This window comes from Brachyistius frenatus, unplaced genomic scaffold, assembly GCF_029030835.1.
Source record: "Brachyistius frenatus isolate BFR_SWC_R1_liver_20210118 unplaced genomic scaffold, ASM2903083v1 Contig_101, whole genome shotgun sequence".
NCBI lineage: Eukaryota > Metazoa > Chordata > Actinopteri > Embiotocidae > Brachyistius > Brachyistius frenatus.
The window spans coordinates 286492-309135 of NW_027210700.1; the positions used below are offsets into that span (position 1 = coordinate 286492).

The 22644-nt window shown below is 43.0% G+C and overlaps 1 protein-coding gene across 1 annotated transcript in view; it reads right to left on the reverse strand.

The window, feature by feature from the left end:
- Positions 1-22644, reverse strand: part of LOC138628449 (ubiquitin-conjugating enzyme E2 E2-like) — a 72273-nt gene that overhangs the window by 40588 nt on the left and 9041 nt on the right. Inside the window, exon 3 of the mRNA XM_069711499.1 lies at positions 17294-17344. Within this exon, the coding sequence (XP_069567600.1) occupies positions 17294-17344 (51 nt within the window). The remainder of the gene's footprint in view (positions 1-17293; positions 17345-22644) is intronic.

A 22644-nucleotide genomic window follows, 5' to 3' on the forward strand; every position in this document is an offset into this window, starting at 1 on the left:
TGCATTGTATCGTCAAATTTTATGAGCACTAACAGAGGAAGTGAATATTGTTGATTATCTGTGATTTGAGTGTAAAGACCTGAGCGACTTTAAAAAGAGCTAAAACGTCGCTGCCAGGTGAGTCGGAGCATCTCTGTAACAGCGAGACCGGTGAGGTGCACCCGGTCAGCGGTGGAGAGTACCAGCTGTCAGAAATCTGAGGAGGGACCGTGAACTGATGACAGTGTGTTGGGTGATGTGCTGCAACAAGTCTGATCCACGGGCCTTCAACTTGTGACTTACAGGACTTAAAGGATCTGCTGCTAAAGTCTTGGTGCCAGATACCACAGGGCCCCTTCAGAGGTCTTGTAGAGTACACGGTTCGGGGTATCTCATTTTGTATTTTATAAAAACACTGTTTTTCTGAGCATCTCAGACAGATGGCCCCAGATGTCCTGCCCCTCCGCCCCCTTCAGCGCCAGCTACTCGGGATTCGTCACCTGAATGAAATCAAAGCCCTGGCAGGAAGCTAATCCTCAGTGTGTGTGGTGGCTGCCGGGTCTCGGCCTGGCTGTCTGTGAGCAAACAGTCCTGGAATCTCCTCGTAGTCTCGCTCTGCATTAGAACTATTTGTCTCGGTGCCAAGATTTCACAGTTTACCCACATGAGCCGTCGGCAGCGAGCTGAGCCCTCGGCCCTGCAGGGGGAGGGTCGCATGTCTGTCCTTACGGCGCTGCAGCGACTCAGGAGGGAAATGAAGGATCCAGTCGGCGATGATTTACGCAGATCCATTAGCTCTTCTTAAAACAGCATTAGTGCTTTTTTCCCCTGCTGAGCTCCCTTGAAAATAAAAGCGGAGACACTCCCCATTAAAGAGCGAAGCTTGAAGGTGATAGCTGTTGAAAGCGGACGACAAAAGGGCACATTAAGAATTCAACAGCTAGCGCAGTCACATCAGCTGGGAAATCAACTGAGGCATGCATTGAGACAATTAAGCAGAGATTTAGTGTGAGGAGGATGATCCTGTAAGGTACAGGAGATCTGCCACTTCCCCTTGTAGTTTCCCATGAAACACACTCTTTGATTAATGGTAGTTTCGGGCCTTGCCAGCGCAGCGACTGGTATCCGAACGGAAGGGCCGGTAACGTGAACGGCTCCCACAGGCTCCATCGTGCTGCATCTGGCGTGCAGATGACCTACAATCAGATCACATCAGGTGAAACTACCTTGAAACTCCAACTATCTTTACACTGAGCGGTTAATTAATCTTATCAAGGGCAGACGTGTGTGCAGCGAGGACAGCTGAGGCGACAGTGAATGAAAATACTCTTGGCTGGTTGAGGATAAGAGCTCCAGACACCTTTCAGATAGGCAGCGGAGAAGGATCAGAGCTGCCTGAGATGCAGAGGACAGATCATTTGGAGCACAATCCCTGAATGATAAAAAAAAAAAAAAAAAAACTACATCATTCCCACGCCTGCTACGGCATTGTCGGCTGAATGAAACACATTATGGACTGATTTCAAGGTGGCTGTGAAGTGCATGTTACAGTGGAGTCTGTGGGTGCAGCCTGGCTCTCACTGCACTATTGATTCAGCAGCACTGCAGTTTAGAGAAGGATCGGCTGAATATGAGAAATGGAAAATAAACAGAGAACCAAGCGGGAGCTGAGGCAGCTTCATGGGAGCACAGCAACAGAACCAGTTATAGAATACAGATTCATGGTTTTACTCCCAAAACCATCCACTGCCTCCGACTGAATAGAGACATTTAATCTAAATTCAAAGGCTACATTGTAAGCTCTCATTTTCAAGGTCTTTGTCTATATAATGGTAACCGTTTCACCGTTTAAATCTCTTTTGACAGACTTCTCAGGCTCATTCACGCAGCTCAACGGAGTTGAAAAAGCAAGTAGAAAACAACATGAGACAGGGCATCCCAACTGATCTGACGCAGAATAGAAAACAAGTCAAAAAGAGTTGTGTGTTTTGGTTTGGTAAAAGAGAACTCCGCTGACACATTCGATTTATTAGTCATGTGTAATTCTTTGCTTGAGAAAGCATCGCTGCCTGAGTCTGGGGAAGTTTTATCAAGTCTGAGATAATTATAAATGTGTGATGTCAATCGAGTAATTTCGGTTTGGGATTGTAAACAAATTTTCAACAGAAAGACAACAACATGGCAGCAGCTTGGACAGTCAGCTACAGTTTCTAATCATCCTGATTAAGGTAGCAGACATTTATATACAAGTTGACATGGAAGCAGCAAGAGCAGAGAAGACTATGGACGTCGCAAACACAGCAAGTCCTCCACCCTGAACTGTCATATGGGTGGTTTGTCCCACTGTCCATACGAGTGGACCTGTAGTAAAGTATGTGTAGAGGACGAGCTGCTCAAAAATCAGTGCTGAAGAATGAATACATATTTTATTGTGTGACATTGCTGTTGTAAATATTTGGTTAAGTTTTGGGGAAATTTATGGCTTGGGTTAAAATTGGCCATTTCGTCAACTTAAGAGGACTTTGGTCGTCATGGTTACAATAATAAACATGCAGTTAAAGTGGAAAGGTCATGGTTAAAACCAATCGTCTTGACGATTGGTTTGAAACAAACATTGATCTCCCGTGTGGAGTCCAGAGTTCATCAACCCATCCATCCACCCCGACCTCCTCCCTACACTCACTTCTTACTATGTCACCTGACTCAACCTTTGTTTACTCATAATTACAACAGCCAATCAAATCAAATCAAATAATATAATATGTCTCAGCTGTTTGCTGAAGCAACAGCTGCTGCCCCACACAACGAGTAGAGGTCACTAACAACAAACTGTAACTGTGTGTCATAATTACATGCCTGTAAAACCGACCTATGAGGTTGTTTTTATGGAGGAAACTTCACAATTGAGTTTTTTGGTCTTAATCCTGATCCGAGTCCAGTCTGATACTTCTGTTCACCTTATTGTTGAATACGTGTCTGACAAACAGGAAAATAGCTTTAGACATTTAGCTCACCTTATTTTTCACAAACTATCTCATGTCATCTTTTTCTGCTGAATATTTACAACTTCCGTTCTATGAGAGGAACTTTGACCAAATCATTTCCCTGTGGGGATTTTAAAAGCTTTTGTAATTCTGAATCTGACTTTAACCAAATCAATAGTCTTTCAGATGGAAGCAACATCAGCAATTGATGAAATTCTCTACTTTACTCTACTTGCCTTGATATACGGTTATTAATCTGTCGAGAAAAGTTCAACTGCACTTAAAGCTTCTGTCTGTTAAAATAGAGTATCAAACAGGAATAAGGAAACAATCTATGGAAGTAAAGTGACCTTGTAGCCACCTTGTCCACGCCACATCTCAGACACACAAGTAAACATATACAGTATCTCACAAAAACAATAGTAATTACAGAGATAGATTAGAAAACAAGGTTTTCAGAGGATGTATTTGTGTTTCAGGCATCAATAACTGACCTTTAACCTAAAAGAAAAGAAAACATAGACTGGGCAGTTTATCCCCCCGTCTTTCCTGAGGCCACACAGTTGTCAGTGTGGCGGTATCAGCCTCAGGTATGAGTGTTGTCAGTGCAGCACAGCTTCACCTTATCTCCCCTCCCTCCCAACTGGTTGGAGGAGTTAAGCTGTAACAACACAGGCAGATAAAAGCATGTGCAGGATTGTTGCTGTCAGCTGTCTACGTTATCTCTGTGATGACAGGAGACTCCAGCTACTAACCAGCCACAACCACACATGACTCAGCTGCTGCTCTGCAGATCAGAGCAGCGGCTCTTCAATTACTCCCATTAACTCCCATTCTGGGTTTGTTGTCGGAGGCAGCAGGACGAGTGCCGAGGCTCCAGAGGTTGTTAGAAATCGAAATGTTTACGTAGAGAGAAGACTGTCTGAGCTCTGCAGCAGCATCCTGCTTCCTGTTTATATAGCTGCACCCATTCACACCTCTTCTAGTGGCAGCTGGAGGCAAAGCCACATGTGACATCACAAATCACTGCACTGCTTCTATTTCATTAACTGACTCACTGCTCACTGTCCTCAAAAGTTTCCTCTTCCAGCCCGAAGGCCCGGTCACACCAGAAATTAGTACAGCGAAACTATTCTGAGAGTCTTTAAGAAATATTTGGCTCTTGAGTTTTGCCTGCTACTAACACGGCTGACAGCTCTATTAGTGTTTGTCAGTCACAAACGCTCTCAAAGCTTTCCTCTACTTGGACCCTGAAGAAAGGGAGAAAGTAAACAGGACTTTGCTGTTGTGTCGTGTTTTAAGGCTGCCAAACATTTTTTTCATTAACATTTATTCTGACAGCTTCCTTTTTGTTATTTAACAGTTTAACAGTGAAATGTCAGAAAATCGTTAAGAAAAAGACCATCAAAATGTTTTTATCTATATTGTTTTGAGAGAAGTATGTAGTTAACAAAGCCAGTTCTTTTTCTGTCAGCACTTGGATCACTAAAAAGTTATTCCATGAAAAACATGACCTCAAAGGTCAGCGTGAGCATTTTTAGTCATTGATGAGTCATTGTTTGTCTTCTGTGCATATGTTCGAGGGCTTCTGGAGAAAAAACAAATTCAGTTAGCTCATCATTTCAGCTGCATTAGAGGGAAGAACAGTTGTTTGTGTTGGTCTGATGACTGGTAATTATTCCCAGTCTTGACTACTTGTATTTGTTAATTTATCAAACACATCTTCACTTTTCAACTCATTATTTTGGTTGCTGTTCTATAAGATCAATTAACAGGAGAATCAATTGATGGTTCAATTTGCAGTAGATTGTGTTAAAATGTTGCTTTTTAAGTGCAGTAAGAAAACCTCCATACTGTTCCAGCGTTATTCAAAAGTGTGACTTCACAGGTCAAATTTGGCTGAAGTTAAAAAAAAAAAGACTTTGCCCCTGTAGGCGATTCAGTTGACCTTTCTAACTCTGAGAACTATTTCTTGACATTTTACCGGAACAACAGCAAAGTCCTGCTGCACTCCCCACTAGCAGCGTCTATTTGCAACCACAGACTTCAGATGAAAATGGATGTAACCTTCGGGTCTGAAAAGTGAAGCCAATGTGCCTTAAAGAGCAGCAGCAGAGAGCCTGTCTCCAGAAAGCCTCTGGCTCCTATAGACTCCCATTCAAAAAGCACCAACTTTTCTCATGAAATAAAAAGTCAACACATTTTTCACTGCAAAAAAAAAAAAAAAAAAAAAAGAACTACATTTTTTTAAGATGGTATGACTAACGCATTAGTCTGTACTTGACCTCTAACAGTGAGCACACACATGCTGAAGCAGAGAAGTTGCCTTTCCACACCAACAACCAGCACGTTCTGCTGCACAGGTCGCATCGTTTGAAGTGATGATGAAACTGTTACTTTGAAGCTGCTTTTAGACAACACTTCAGTTTTTACTGGGTAACTACACGTTGTTATGTGATGTGCAGTAAAGTTTGCTGGGGGATAGTTTGAGGAAGAAAATCTTTGAGTTTGCATGCACCTGCACAAAATGAGCATTTCTTACAATCACTGTACCGACTTGGTTGACCTTGAAATCCACTTCTAAAGCATCACATTCCTCTTCCTCCCCAACGCCAGTGTGGAACCACAGTTCACTTACTTCCAGTGTACTGCAGTGATACGAGCTCTCATCGCAGCCTGCTGAGTTATTTTTACATCTTTGTTTGGAGTGTGTGGAAGCTCACAGACTTTTCACACATTTGACAGAATCTCACAAACAGTCAGCTGTTTAACTGTAACTGACGTCTTTAGACTTAAATCTTATTAAAGCTGTAATGTTAATCTCGTCAGAATGGGGATTTAGTTCGGCGACACAGTGTCAGTTTTACCTTTAATCAGACTTTTGACAGAATTATTTTGAGTACTATGAGGTCTTTGTCATGTATGAAGCAGAAAGTCAGGTATAAGTATAAATGGCACAAAAAAAAAAGCTACGGGGAAATTCTGATTTTTCTTTTCAGATATGAATTAATGGCCACTAAAAATAGTTCCCAGCAAATTCTGTTTCCTCTGGTGGGAGTGACTAAAAACCACAGTGCTCTCCTGTTTTAGGGGATTCCTGAGCCTTTTTTAAAAAAAACTGAAACTCTACTTCTATTTGCACTTCTTAAGGCTTTATATCTTTAAAAGGATTAAATGGGCTGAGAGCTCCAGAGAGGGTAAAGAGGGATTTGAGGACAATTAGAAAAATTCAGAACAACACCTGATCCCTCAACTTCCCTCAGTAAATACATATTTAAATTGAGCATCAGAGAGGAAAATAAAAAAGGTAAAGATGCACTTTATTCAAGCAATAATACGCAACATGATGGTTGTTAATATGCTTGGTTGCCCACGATAGAGCCGTGATTAAACCAGAGTAGACTGATGCTGATGCATTACATCTGGGGTGTTTTTGTGCCACAAATCATCATCTTTATTCAAACTCAAACAAAAAGTCAGTTTGTGTTTTATTAGAAACAGGATTTACACCTTCCCGAATCTGTCCACTGATAACAGTGAAACCAAATGATTCTTATACTGTTAAATTGTTATTCCATCTCTCATTTCATATCCTGCAGACTGTGAATATGCAGCTGCAGTCAGGGAGATACCATCTGATCAGAGGTGGACGACACGTCTGCAAGACACATTTAAAAGACCAACTATGTCTCCGTGAATCAGTCTAGTCCTAATGGGTATCACTCAGGAAGTCAAAGTGTGTTTCTGTGTATCTGACATGAATGGAGTTTCCTCTTTAGGCGCCGAGGAGGAAGTGGTACATGTAATATTTGTGTGCAAGTGTGGTTATGTTTGAATAGCGCGTGTATGCGTGTACTTGTATTACTAATGTTATTAGGACAAATCATCTTACACGTGATTGTGGGGATTGAACTTCCTCTCAAAAAATACATTCCCATGAGATGACTGTGTGTGTGTGTGTGTGTGTGTGTGTGTGTGTGTGTGTGTGTGTGTGTGTGTGTGTGTGTGTGTGTGTGTGTGTGTGTGTGTGTGTGTGTGTGTGTGTGTGTGTGTCAGACAGAATATGTAACTGTACGTGTTTCTCTGAGCCAGAGCTCCTACAGCGCTGTAGGAGGATACTGCAGTCGTCTCCTCTACAGAACAGGACAGCATATCTAATGAGAGGCTAATCATTCATCCAACACAGAGACACGATGTGCATAGCTGATATACGCACACGAATGACCTCATTCACACACGCACACACATACACGCACACGCAGCACTGCAGAGACAGGCTTAGTCAGCTGAAGAAAACTGCAGACAAGAGAAGGGAGGAAATGAAAGGATGGAGGAGCAGAAACAGACGAGGAGGAGAAGATGTAGAATCAGTTATCGCAGCTTGTAAACATGTTTCTAATGATTGTTTGGACATGAAATGTCTTCTCAGATGAGTTTCAAGCACATTGAGTTTTAAAGACAGGTTACAAAAAGAGCGTCTGTTTGCAGCACCTCTGACAACCTCACACTATATTCCCCTTGAGGCCGCACACACATAAACCACAAGGGCACCCTCCTTTGTGTTTGATTACAGACTCCAAAACACATTGCAGTTATACTGTAGACCAGCTGGTTGGGTCACATGTCACACACAACCTTCTACTGCTGCGTCTCATGCCAAGAGGACTGACTATGCCTCAGCAAAAACTGCTGAATAAAACACGCTTGATAAAGTAGAGCAAAGTCCACATCATCAAAACACCAGTGAAGCTGTTGGACGCACTCTCAACAGGCCCAGTGACTGAATGAATAGTAAAACTACAGATATCTAGCTTTGGGGTTGTGTGGGAGGCAGTGACACAGGAGACATCGGAGGGTAACGGGATGAGTTGATTCCACTAAATACTGAACGACCGTATCATGAAGTCAGTGATTAAAAGTGAAAGTGAAAAGAGGATGTCTTTAAGAAACACGACGATGATTCAAAGCCGACCTGAAATTTAAGGAACACAAGCTGAAGCCTTTAGAAGATGGGTGCGCAATTAATTTTCCCAAAGGGCCTCATGAGAAACTGGGACTGTTGTGGAGGGCCGGACTAATAGGCTGAACTCCATTCTGCTCAATATTAATTTGATGTCTTTATAAAAAGCAGTAAATTGTATGTTTTTTATTAGCTGCTACTAGTAGTAGCAGATGTTACAATTAGGCTATTAAAATGTGGTGCAAGCATTTTAAAAACGTCAACATTATATCACTATTCAATCAACATTCACAAAAAAGATTTTGAAAATGAGCATATTTTTGCAGTATTTCAAAGACCAGCATTAAATTAACTTTCTACAAAAATGTAGTAAGTGCTATTGATATTTTGTTTGAAGTGTAATTACCTCATTTGTGTTTTTCAGTTATTTGTTTTTGTTCAGTGAGAGAAGGGTTCGGTATATATATAAGAGCAATGACACCTCCAGCCCACAAAGCACACAACCAATGATAAATTCACTCGATATCTCTTGGGAATCTCAAAATGCCGTACTTTGCTCCAGATCTGCTTCCTGCACCTGTCTTAGCTGCGGCGTCTCCAGTAGGTGAGTGCGTGGTTCAGAGAGTGGGGTTGGGGGTGGGGGTGGGGTGGTGGCGGCTAAGGGCTCTGCTACGTGCAACCGCCAGGACGTTCAGACCACTAGCTCGCTCGGTGAAACGCTTAGGGAACGTCTGTAATTTGGGCTACTGAACATTACCTGGGTTACAGATGCATGATGTACACTTATTTACGTTTGATTCCTAATTTACCATTGAACTCATGCGGGCTGGTCAGCTGAAGCCCTGACCTGATCATCAGAGATCATCTGTGCAGTAGAGGCTGAACATATCTGCAAGACTGACTGAAGTTTATCAGTCAAGGACAGAAAGATTCTCAGCTGTCAACAAAAAGCATTTGGAAGCCGTGGCACCTCCCAGTTTGTGTGTATTTTCAATTTTTCATTCGAGGAAATAGAAGCAACATTTGGGAAAAGGCTCTTTTTTAATGCATGTTTGCTACGGGGTTGTATTGACTCCTTCTCACAACTATTGCCTTTTTAATGTTGACATTAAATGTAAAACATTGGAGGGGGAGGGGCTAAACGCAGAGATAAAATGTCTCACATGCAGGTGTACCGCTGTCCGAGGCTCAAAAAGACTGTACAGAAACATTTAAATCAACTTGGCCAAATAGATCAAATACAATAGAGGAGCGGCCAGGAAAAGGCCTAAATCTCCTTCTTTCCTGGTGCGGAGCGAGCTGATGCAGACGTGGAAAAGGTGTGAACATAAGAAGTGCTCCGCAGTAAGCGAGGGTTGGCTAAAGAGATGGGGAATAATTAGTATTTCCACAGCGTATGTTCACTGCAGGAGGGCCGTGGAAATCTTCAAGTTCCTCCTCTGATTCTTCCGTGAAGCAGATGGGTGCATCTCTTTCTGCCACTCTCAGCTTCACTTCTTACTTTATACCTCATTTTTCCTCCTCGAACGATCTTTCCTGCCCAGATCCACCGAGATTCTACATGTCGCACACATCGCAAGTCTGCATTTGATCACCATTTCTGAAGGTGTGGCCACAAGAGACAGACGTGTCCACATACTTTTGGCCATATCGTGTTTGTAGATTAAAACCTTTCAGTTAAAGACAAGCAATAACATGACTAAATGAAATCTAAAGTGTAAAGATAGCACATTTTGTGAGAGGCTGTGACAGCAGCACATCATAACTCAACTGTGTTTTCAGGACGAAACACCAACTCTCCACAGCATGACTGCTCTCTGATATTACACAGCCGAGGGGGATGACGAGCAGGCAGAGTGTCCTCGACAGTAACAAGAGAGATGTATGTGGATCCGTGACCTAGATGAGGAAGACACCTCTGTACACTCAGCTGCAAGACAGGAAGATTTCCACTACTTTAAGTCTGACCTTATAAACTGACAACCATCTGTGGCAACAAAGCAGAGTAATACAGCTCCAGTGTGTCATCATGTCAGACCGCTCCTGTCGGATACTTCTATTGTTACCATCATCCACCATCACCAGTCAACTCACACGGTAACTGCACTCGTGCTATTTCTCAGCAGCCTCAGCGCTGTTGCCTGCAGGACCCCGACACCTTCTGGCCTGAAATAAGGATTTGATCTACCTATGGTTTGTTGCTGCATGTGTTCAGACTGTATCGTTCCTCCTCCAGGTGTCGGCTCTCGTGTGAGCAGAGGCAGCTTTTAGCCTGAAAAGTGAGTTGCTGGCTGAACAGCTGGTGCGCCTACTAGCCGGCTGTTTCACTGCAGGATGTTTCCTAATAACAAACTGGACCTCCTCCCATTAATCTGACCGCACCGCGACTGCAGCTACAGCAGCTTACTGTGAGGCTGCAGCGCCGGACAGCAGACCTGAGCTACAGGCCAGACCACTTCGACCGCAACACAACACGCCAAAGGATCTGCAGCTCTGTCAAATACCTGACCAGGCATCTTTTAAAGATGTTGACCAGCCTCCTTCTGCTGTTGGACAAGAACGGGAAAAGATCAAATCTACAGATGACACCAGTCGAAGGTTTGGACACATTTACTCATTCAAAGGTTTGTCTACAAAACTGAAGACATCCAACCTATGAAATAACACATCTGCAATGATGCAGCAAACAAAAGTCACTGTTTGCCTTGGTGAGAGCTTTGCACCATGTTTGATATTCCAAGAAACCCCAGAATCATATGAGAGACTGACTTTAGCTGTGAGGTCTTATGTCAGATTCACCAGAGGAGGCAGTCAGCAGCTCAACTGGGGAGCTCCACCGTGTATTTGCAGGAGTGAGTAAATAATACGTGCAGCTAAAGGGCAAAATACTCCATTCCTTCTAGAACACTAGACTAGACGGTGATAGCATCAGTATTCATCTTTTCTCTTAAAAAATACAGCTTCAAATAACGAATGAAACTAATCTTTGTGTCTCTTATCCGAATAAGTTTTCAAGTTCACAGTCACTGTGGTGAACCACAAAATAATGGGATAATTACTGCCCATTGCCGGATTAATCTTCATGGGGTCCTGGGGCAGAGATTTGTTGTTGGGCTCCTATTGACCTCCACTGTTTCATAATTTTTTCAGACACCCAGAAACCAAGATTAATTAGAAGCCATTTTAATACATGTTATAAAGATCTCAATAAAAGAGAATGGCTAATCTAAAGTCTAATGACTTGTGATTTTAGGTTTCTTTACTGCCATCATTTAGCTATTAGCCTGTTGAACAGCTACAACATCTGGTAGATCAGAAAAGAGAAGAAAAACAATGAAGCTGTGCAGCACATGTACCGAAGCTGAGCGCTGCCTTTGCCTCAGCTGTTCAGTGGGCACACAAAGGACAGCGAGTCCACCATTCACTCTGCTCACAGCTGCTCACAGCTGTTTGTGAGGTTTGCTTTCATACACAACACCAGTAATCCTACAGAAAACTGGGTGCATACGGTTCTGAAGTTGATGCATTTTCATACATTTTCTAAACAAAGTATTTTTAAATGTGTAAAAGCCTTGAGCAGAGCGTCTCCACTAACAGTTAATAATTCATGGATAGCTATGGCCTCAAATAACCTTCCACAATCTGATGTCCTGTTGTGGTGTCATACCGACACTCTGGAGGGACGGATGCAGCAACCTGAGTTTGGGCATTTGAGTCAGTATCATGGGAGAGAAAATGGACTGTGGCAACCCTGGTATGACATTTAGAAAGGATCTTTTCATGGACTGCATGTCCTTGTGTGTTTTTGACTGGTAGTAATAGTGCTGGCTGTAAAGTGTTTTTCATTTGACCACTACAAACGAATGTGTTCTCACTGCCTCCTTAAAAAAATGCAATCAGATCTCCACTTAATGAGGAGAATAGTGGGTGAAAAGTTCCTTTAAACAAGTAGAGTTAGTGTTGATGCTGAACAGTTGAATGACTCACAATGCCAATTAATCCACAAAGTTCACATTTACAATGTTCCCCTGAGATGCTGTTTGGTACATCATGTCTTCGGGTGCCCTTCGATCAAAGGTTGTTGTCCGTTGGCTCTGACGTGGTGTAAACACTACACTTTGTTGGCTCTTGCATTCATCATCTCTCCAGTGAAAGCTCCCTTTATATCGGTTTACAACAGCTGGACGAGTGGACTGGCAGCAAAGCTCAGGAGTCAATAACAACCTCCACTAATTTTTACTCTGTTAATCACTGTGAAACTACCGTGGACAAAGTGAGGGTGATGTAATTCATACTGTTCGTCTCACTGACACCTTTAAATCTTCTCTTGTGGCTGCATTCGACATCTGAGGAGAAACCCTGGATGATACCGATGTAGGACTGCTGTTTAGGATTTCTTTTCAGCGGTGATGCATGAAGGACAAATCTACTTTAGGATTTTTTTTTTTTACTGTATATTTGGTGTGTAGTTTATGTAGTTTTACCACTTCCTGGACATTGATATTTTAATGTAGTTGTCTTATTCGGTTTACTGTAGTGGGAAAGTGTTTTGGGACCATGTTCTGTAACTTTAAAAAAAATGTATTGATTGAGGACAAGCCTGCCCTGATATCAGCTGAACACACAATTTGTCCCCATGGTAACGTAATACTGATAAGGGTACTTCTTCAACTTCGGATAATATCATTACACATTGTACAATACTAACAGAGTATGCTAATTTGTCTTCATCTCAATGGCCTGAATTTAAATGGTTTTTGCCACAGTTTTACAGCTGGATGAAAACGTGCAATCGCCACAGTAAAGCTGAGCTCAGCATTGATCATCCTCTTTTGAAACACTGAACAACAGCTTTACGGCAGACGATAAAGAAAGCCGAGCTGCGTTCGGGTCAATCATATCTGCAGCCTGATAGTCATGGATGAATTTACATTACTCTCCTTCAACCCATTCGGTGCTGATTCTCTTGTCTGCCTTATTGCTTTCATTTGTTAAGATCCTCACAGATATTCACTGAGAAGTTATTCCTCTGGAACACACAAAGTCTTCTTAGTGGGATTAAAACACACAGAGAAAGAGCATGAATGATAGTGAGAGAGAGCGTGGCCAATCCCCCCCCGGATCCACACATTGTTTCCCCTCAGCCAAGGGGGGATTCTTATCAAAATGCTGCCAGGACTATCATGAAAGGATATGGTAATTACAGAAAACACACACACACACACACACACACACACACACACACACACACACACACACACACACACACACACACACACACACACACACACACACACACACAGAGCAAGGAAGGCCGACCGAGCACCACGCTAATACAATGTGTCTGGTGTGGGGGCTATTTACATACCCTTCCAGAGCGCTTGTCACATTCAATTAATTACTCTCTGGAAGGATGACAAAGATGATTAAAAAGAATGATAAAAAAATATTTCCTGATATGGCTCCAAAAAAAGCCGCTAAGTCCTTTTCAAATGAAGCCAAATGATCTCTAAAACAGGGCCTGCTGCCTTAGTGAAAGTTAAAGGTGTTTTTTTAAATCATTATTCTCCAGAGGGATTACTGTATCTTTCCGTTAACTAAGGAGGGGAACGTAGAAAATGAGCCAGAGAGGATGTTTGCAGGAGCGGCTGTGATCATGAGCCGCGCTTTATTCTGGCGGGGGGAGAAAAAAAAGAGCTGAGGCCTGTTGGGTAATGAGCTGCATCACAGCGTCCGTTCATAACCCCTCACATCTGATGTCTTTCAGCGAGCGCAGCCCTATTTAACACTGTCAGATCAATTAGTAGGTAAAGAAAGGGCCGGGGAGACACGGAGGCTTTTGTTCAAGCAGACACTGAGCGTGAAGAGGTACAGTACGCTTTAAGGTTTTTTAATGCTCACAATGTGCAGTTGTGCTTCGTTTATGGCACAAAAGAACAGGCTGATCGGGATTGTTGTGCTGAAACATGTTGGCTAAATCAAACACCGGGGATGTGACAGCCTTGTGGGGGAATTGAGAGCTGTTGGAGTGAGGCGAATACCCCGAGGGACCCGTCAATACAGAAATCTACATTTCAAGTAGTGCCGCGCCTCCGCTGGCTTGTATCTCCGACTGCCGCTGAAATACGCTCCAGCAACCTGATCCAAATTTTTCACTTATGACTGAGGAGCCCCGACTGCAGTCGAGCTCAATCCATTCGTCATGAGGGATCCTTTCAGCACGGACGTTCTTCAAGGAAGCCTCCTTTTACTCCAAAATATGTCATTTTTATACAACGTCTGCCCATGAAATCTCTTTTCCCCCTCTGCTGTTTGGCCCTTTGTCAAGAAACATAATGGCTTGCTTCAGCCAGATTAGCCTTGTCATTGAGATTGGAGAGTCAACAAACAGACTGTGACGGTGACAGATCGTACCTTCACAATTTCTGTCATCCCTCACCTGCTGAAACACACTGCGGCGGCTCATTTACACAGAGAGCAGCGCCGTAGATGAATTGGTCTATTCTGACAGGTGAGAAGTTTTTGCTCTATTTATGTGCCTGTCTGCAAATACAACCTTTTCAATAGAGATGTTTTCATTTTCGTGAAAGTCAAAATGGCACTGAAAATGTGCAGCACGTGCTGCACATGAATCATTTGTCATGAATTACGTTACAAGACTGAAACATTTTCAGAATTTATAATCCACACAAACAGTGGATGCAGTTCTTTACTCTTAAATAAATTCAAGATCATTTCGGGCTGCAATTGTTATCTGGTCTATTTTATACTGTCCAGTAGGAAATCGCAATGGTGGAAAGGTGAGGAACAGCAGAACCCTGACTGGTTCTTGAAACCTCAAGATCCAAATTAAAATGTGTTTCTGGTCTAAATGCTGGTAAACGTCAGTTTAAAGTTGGGAATCTTTTGTTTTTCCCCTGATACTGATTCTGTTATTGTAGCTCAGGTTATCCAGTGATACTAATACCAGTGCTCACTACGCTGCACGGACTCAGTGGGATCATATTTGTGTAAGGTAACATGAAACCAGAACTGGCTGTGGAGCTGGAAGGACACCAACCCGACAGATTGTCAGAAACTCAGTGGAAAATTGTTTCCACAGAGGCTCCATGTGATTTGATTTCCCTGCTGACTATGGCTCTCTATGTCTGTAGTAAAAGGGAAAGTCATAAATGCTGGTGGTATAGATGATGTGTTTAGGTTCCGGTCCAGCTGCTGTTGGGTCTGTGCTTGTTAGGGCTGCTCCCGACTGAAGACTCTCTTAGTCAACTAAAAGTCCTTAATTTACGTTTATGATATTCATTTAATTATTGAATTTCTGTTTCGGGCATCAGAAAATCGTTTAAGTTCCAGGGGTTACAAACAATGTAATAAGTAACACGGTTAACTCTGCTACAGTTCAGACAAACACAAAACTAGCAATGAGCTTTTAAATTTGAACTTTTTCAAGCACACAAACTGAGCTGCCTGTTAACGACACCGCTAACGGTAAACGCCGTAATGATTGTGAATGTCTTGGAACAACCAGTTGGTAGACTGAATATTTAGTTGATTTATTACCACCCAGTATATCATATATTGGCCTGATGGTGTCTGTGTCGAGGCTCCCAACAGATTATTTACAGTAGGGTGGAAGAGGACCTGCACTGTCACACTGTGTGTGTGTGTGTGTGTGTGTGTGTGTGTGTGTGTGTGTGTGTGTGTGTGTGTGTGTGTGTGTGTGTGTGTGTGTGTGTGTGTGTGTGTGTGTGTGTGTGTGTGTGTGTGTGTGTGTGTGTGTGTGTGTGTGTGTGTGTGTGTTTGGTAACGAGCTTTTACCAACTCTGCAGTGACAAAGATGCAGAGACGCCATCATAACATTGCATGAACCGGGCCTTTTTTTCCTTCTGTGGGCCATAAACATGGTGCTGGATATTTGTAAAGTTGTTCTACTGAAACGTGGCCTTGCTGCACACTCTGTGGCTCATTACAGAAACTGAATCACTCCTGTTGGCATGCGCTTCACAGAGGCTAACTTTACTTCTCACACGAGAGTCATTCAGTTCCCACAAGAAGCAGCGATGTCAGGTTCCCCACAAAGCCTCCTTCCCGAAGAGAAACACTGAAACTGTAACATGTTTCTTTAAGTTCTCTGACAAGCTGCAGTTTAAGTAAACCACCAGTGAATATTTTGACTTTTCCCGTTAACCAATTTGTAGTCAACCATTCGGGGCAGCCCAGTATTTTTTGAAGTGGTTGAGGTTCGGCCTTCTTCACCACACAAACATGTTTTTACTGTCAAGTTACTTCAGTTGAACTTCAACTGCCATCAGGGGATGGTACTACATCAAGTCCCAAGTATACCTGCAGAGAGACAGTACAGGAAAGGCAACAGTAGAGCTGAAGCTACCATTTCTTTTTCTTTTCTATGTATTGAGGACTTTTTGAACTTTTTGGACGTGTTCAAAAATGACGACATCTGACTCACGGCAGCTTTTCATTCATGAAAAAGTCCAACACTTCTCAGTTTATAGAAAAGCAATGCAGAATCCACCACCCACGTCCGACAGGTTCTCATACAGGTGCTGCATCTCCTCTCTACTTCTTGGGTTGGGCACAAACATTTGCAGTGACTAAACCCAGCTGCTCTGTCTACAAGCCTGCGAGCGTTCATGCATCACTGGATTTTCCTGCTTTCTCAGCCCTGCAGGAAATGCCTGGACTTTCCATGCTGCCTGCTCGGCTCACAGTGTGAAGCATTAAGGTCACATGTCCGCTTTCCCAAACATCATCAATTTGAGAAGAATAACAAATGCTGACAATGAAAGCTCTTACTCAGATCTTGATTGGCAGGTAGGTACGGCACGCCAGCCTTTCACCACACTCTAACTTGGTAAGAATAAGAACCACGCAAACTAGTCGAGCCGCAGCACAGTGCTTTACCCACCCATAGGGAGCATGAGCAAACACAACACTGTTGCTGCAGTGATCCTGATGGTAAACACTGACAATCAGGTCAATCACACTGATATTTATTTTACTTTTTACCCCGAGTCTGGTTCATAACTCACACTGCTTACAAGGTCCGGTCCATTCATTACGGCTCGGTCAGAGCAGACAGCCGTGCAAATGCACACAATAATCTACCTATCCTATTTGTGTGACTCGCTGAGGTGGCACGGTCCACACACACACACACACACACACACACACACACACACACACACACACACACACACACACACACACACACACACACACACACACACACACACACACACACACACACACACACACACACACACACACACACACACACACACACAAAAGAGTGACTAAGGTGTCAGAGCAAACAGCCCTTTTTAAAAACCCACAATCAACAGGCTCCTACCTGCAATTTGGCGGCGGGTCCAAGGTTATCTCTGCTAGCTCCTTCTGGATCCTGAAACGAGATGAGGATCTGTGTTATAATCACACTCTCTCAGACAGTTGTATAAATCCTGCCTGTAAAATCAATCTGTACGTGTACACACTGAAAACCTCATTGATTTTCTAATGAGCTCCTGAGCGCTGTGATTGAGCACGGGAATAAGTCGTGTCACGCAAGATCAACACGGGGTGCACGGCTGAATATTTGCAGTTTCTTTAAGCATGCATGTATGAATTGATATTAATGTCAAAAGACCATGTTGGATAAAGGAATCATATCCGTTACATCAGGGTGAATTCATTAACTGCTGGTCATGGTCCTGTTTCAACCCTCACACTTTTAGGAAGCGGTTGGGAACATTTTCATACAGGGATTATAAAAAGAAATGAGTTTAGTGGACAGACTGTAGGAGGGTCCGATTTCTTCCTGGTTAAGTGTTCATTAGACAGATTTGCGTACATGGATGCAGAGGACAGGAGCTGCTTTACAATCACACAGAAACAAAGGCTGCTGTTATTCTCTCCTGTGCAGAGACGACCACCTCTGCTTCATTTCATGTTAAACAACATTTGGAGTGTGTCACGAAGCCTCCATATTTTACTACTGTTTCCATGACTTTCCAAAATATTGTCATCCAAAGTTCTTCCATTACTAAAATACCTTTTTCCCTTTGTGAATTGCTGCTGTTCAAAGCCACTGGCAGATCAAGGAGAGATTATTTCTGTAATTTTGCGTTCCCTCTGATTCGTGCAGAAAGGTTTTGCTAAATTATGGTATGTACTATCCTTTATTAGCCGGCCATATATCCTTAGTGTCAGATGTCAAATTCTTATTTCAAGAAAAAAAATTAACTTTCTCAGCGTAACATCATGTCTAGACTAAAGGTTTCACTCCAAAACATTTTGTGGGAACTGGATCAGTTGAATTAAAAAGACAGTCGGGCAGAACAGAAGTGACCAAACCATCAGAAGACCAAGAACAAACACACAGACGGGCTACGACATGCCGGCGTTTCACAGTCAACGATGGAAAGACGTCTTGTTTCCTGATGAATCCCAGTCAAAGATTTGTGCCAGTAACAGAAGAGTATATATGTAAGAGAATAAACAGGAGAGAGATGCAACAGTGGATCAAACCAACAGTGAAACATGGTGGGACCATTGAAGTCTGACGGGGGTTTGGCTGCACCTGCACCAACTCACCCACTAACTTCCCCCTGATTTAGCAGAAGCAGCGCTCCACCCTTCAGAGACACACTTCACCCTCGGCTCTACAGCTTTGTCCAGAAGGATTCTACTGCAGCAGGATAGTGAGTCCAATCACACCTCAACGCTTTAAAGAATTACTTGAAGACCAAAGAGGACTGACGAGTGCTGACTGTCATGGACTTTCCTTCACAGTCACCTGACCTCAACCCCACTGAACATTTATTTGAAACTTGAAGACTGAGAAAGTCAAATGTTCCTGACGTGACAAGCGGCTCGTTGGAACATTGTCACGTCCTGCTGGGAGAACATAGGACGTCTGGTCTGAGTCCACGCAGCTCGAGTGCTGCTGTCAGGAGAGCGAAAGAAAAGAAAAAGAAAAAGAAATACTCAAATATTCTGAAGTTCGTTGGCATTTTCCTGAGATTTGGCTGTCCCTCAAATTGCTAAACTGCTATGATCATTTATAATGAAACACTTAAAGCAAATGCAAAACAGAGCAGTGGTCTTAGACTTCTGGACTCCACTGTACCTGCATGGAGGAGTCATTGGGGTTATGGATAATAACAGGCTTACCGACATGCTCCATTAACATTTATTGTTGAGAGAAATTATATCTAATTTCTGTGTGTTATTACTGAGGCAGAAGTCTCAAAGGTAAAAACTGTTACAAAGATCACATAAGGAGTACAAACTTCGGCTGATTTGACAGCAGCTAAACACCCGATAAATAACAAGATCACAGCTTCATCTTGTACAAAGCTAACCTGGCAGCTTTGTTGCAACTGCTTCTCCCTTCATTTCTTGTCTGTGTCTCTACTTTCTATCAAATACAAGCAAAATGGAAAAACATGGCTGTTAAAAGCCATCCTTGGGTGGGTGGGAGGATGGTAGTGGTATAATGGTTCACTCGGTCTAATGGTCCTGTGAACATAAAAACAAACTGAATACAGACTCCCTTTGTGAGGTTGTGAGGATCTGAAACCGAAGAGTTCAAGACCAGCTGAAGAAATGTCGGCACAAAGAAGTCAATTACTAGACTTCATGTGTGTACATCACAGGCTGATGATACATAGCAAGGCAAGAGTATCCAAGGATTTTCTTTAAACTCTCCTCAGTGGGGAAATGACTGCACACGACTCAGTTGGGGAAGGAGGGAAAAAAAGACATATTTGCAAAGGAGCCTGTAATACAATCTCCACGGTTGTAGAGTCTTTCTCAGCTCGAGTGCGTGCTGTGTAATTTTATCTGCAGTATTTCCTGAGGTGGCACATTTTGAGGACTGAAGCTGGGGACCTGTTAGAGAGAGTGGTGCAATGAACAAGACCGGAGGAATCTGAAGGGAAAAGTGCTTCTGATTTCACTGCGGCTTCCTCACTCTTGTGTACGACCTCTTTAACCAAACATATGCTTTCTCTAATGTTGCGCAGCTCATTGCATTTGATAATCCCGAGAGAGAGAGAGAGAGAGAGAGAGAGAGAGAGAGAGAGAGAGAGAGAGAGAGAGAGAGAGAGAGAGAGAGAGAGAGAGAGAGAGAGAGAGAGAGAGAGAGAGAGAGAGAGAGAGAGAGAGAGAGAGAGAGAGAGAGAGAGAGAGAGAGAGAGAGAGAGAGAGAGAGAGAGAGAGAGAGAGAGAGAGAGAGAGAGGAGAGAGAGAGAGAGAGAGAGAGAGAGAGAGAGAGAGAGAGAGAGAGAGAGAGAGAGAGAGAGAGAGAGAGAGAGAGAGAGAGAGAGAGAGAGAGAGAGAGAGAGAGAGAGAGAGAGAGAGAGAGAACAAGCACTAAACTATTACATTCTGCATGCCTCGACAAATGCAAATAAGTCAATATCATCTGAGCAGAGTTTTTATGATGGAAAACACTAGCTTTGGTTTGTGTGTGTGACAGCTGATGATTTATTACAAGAGCTAGCTCTGAAAAGCAACTAAATAACACCTGCCTTTCAACATTCAGAGAATATGGTCACCCTCCAGCTCCTTATATTTTACGACACAAAGTCATCACTATATTGATTTTAAACTCTCTACTGGGGGCCATGTTACACATCTATTACTTCCTTTGTGTCCAGAATTTCTTCCATGGAAATACCTGGTGCTGAATGTTTACAACAGCTAATGCAAAGGCTTTCACTAAAGGGCCAAAACATGAGACATTAAGTATAAAATTAATAATAAAATTATCTACAGAATGTCAACAAAAAGCAATGTTCATGTAGGAGACAGCCACTGACGTTAGCATGCAGTAGCCCGGGCCCGTCCTGTCTTCTGATAAAACTTTGTACCACAAGATGGGATAATGAGTCGCTGTAGCATCTGGTCTTCTCTCAGTTCAAGATGAGAAGTAAGTCGTGTATTCTAACTTCTTGTTATGAAGAAAGGTAAACACAGTGATGGCGGAAACTGTTGGCAAACCAGAAACAGAACTAGAGTCAACAGTGACCTCGGTTTCCGCTGGTGAGAAGACTTGGCGAGTAGACGAACATTAGCTTCACATTTCTTATGGACTGATGAGTCAGTATTTTTTATGATCTACTAAAAAAGTATAAAGTTAGCCAGTAGTAAAATATCAGGGATGTTCTGACCATTGGGGCCAAATCCCAGTAAGCCTTTGAACTATGACAAAATCCAAAGGTTTTTACTGACGCAGTCCGTGTGTGGACGAGAGTATGCTGGGTTAGTCCGTCCCAGCTGTTAAGCTCAGGGCTGAATTTCTGACATAGTCCAGTTCTGTATACCTTTACTGACAGTGTCAATATGTTCAGTTTGCTGTTTGTCGAAACAGTTGTTCAGACCTGGTAGAATAGCTGTATGCAACTCGTTTAATCACCATCTACCAAACGAAGGCAGATTTGTGTAGCAAACAAACCAGGCACACTGACCTTATTTGAACACTTCAATGTGAATCTATAGTGCAACTAATAGCAACACAAACTACCTTAAAGCAATCTGAATGTAATCGATATATATGGCTTTGCTGTGGCTGTTTTCTTGTTTCTGTAAACTTAACTTTCTGTTTATGTAAACTAAAGGCATAAACAATTGCCATCTTTTATCTTTGCACTACTGGGTGAGCACAATCTGACTGAAATAAACAATTACTAACCATTGACAGAGCGAGAATATGTAGATTCTATCAAACTGCTGAAACTCTGGGAGCCGTTGTTCCACTGAAATCTGCGGCCTGCTCTGATAGTCTGACACTCACATAACCAACAGCATAGATCACACAATCTGATGGCTCACAGATTTTAGTGCAACACTGAACCATAGCTCACGGCTGACTGCCTTGATGACTCACTCTTTTCTTTGCAGATGACTGGCTGTATGCGTAGAGTTATTGTCATGCTACAAAATAAATTGGGGACCAATCAGGCGCCTCCATCATGGTATAATCAAGAGCAGTTGAATAATCTGCCTTTCTTTTGGTGATGTTGCTTCCAGCACTTCCAGCAGGCTTGTTCATCTACGTCCTATCAGCACAATACCTGCCAATAAGTGACAGAGTGTAGAGAATAACAAAAGCTCTCTCAGCAGCTGTGGTATCAGCATCAACACATGAGCAGGTCTGGCTATGCTGCTTGGCCATCTTATTGTCCAATCAGATAACACGTTCCGTTGCTCCGTGTCATCACACTGAGATATCCAGCTCCAATCTGCCAACAACTGCTTATAAACTGAATCGGTGCTGTGAAATAACACCCGGAGTGAGATTAAAGTGAAACCCTTTAGTTTGCAGCCCCCTCCTCTCTCTGGATGAATGATGTGTTTACTCCCAAATGTGCACATCATCTTGCAGCAGCCTTTACGATCTGATTGGGTGTATGGGTGCAGTCAGTTGGTAAAGACACAACAGAGCAGTAACGCAGAGCACTGTGCAAAGATGTTTAGATTCTTATCCATCACACAGCACCATCAGGGAGGCGTCTGATTGGTCCAAATTCATTCTGCAGCAGGACAACAAGCCCAAACATAGAGCCAGCGTTAGAACGAACTATCGTCAGCCACAGCTGGAGTCCAGCAGCAGATGGTTTGGGCCCCCACAGATTCCTCATCTCAACATCAAGGGGATTACATGGGGAGGCAGAAGGCATTGAGACAGCCTAAATCCAC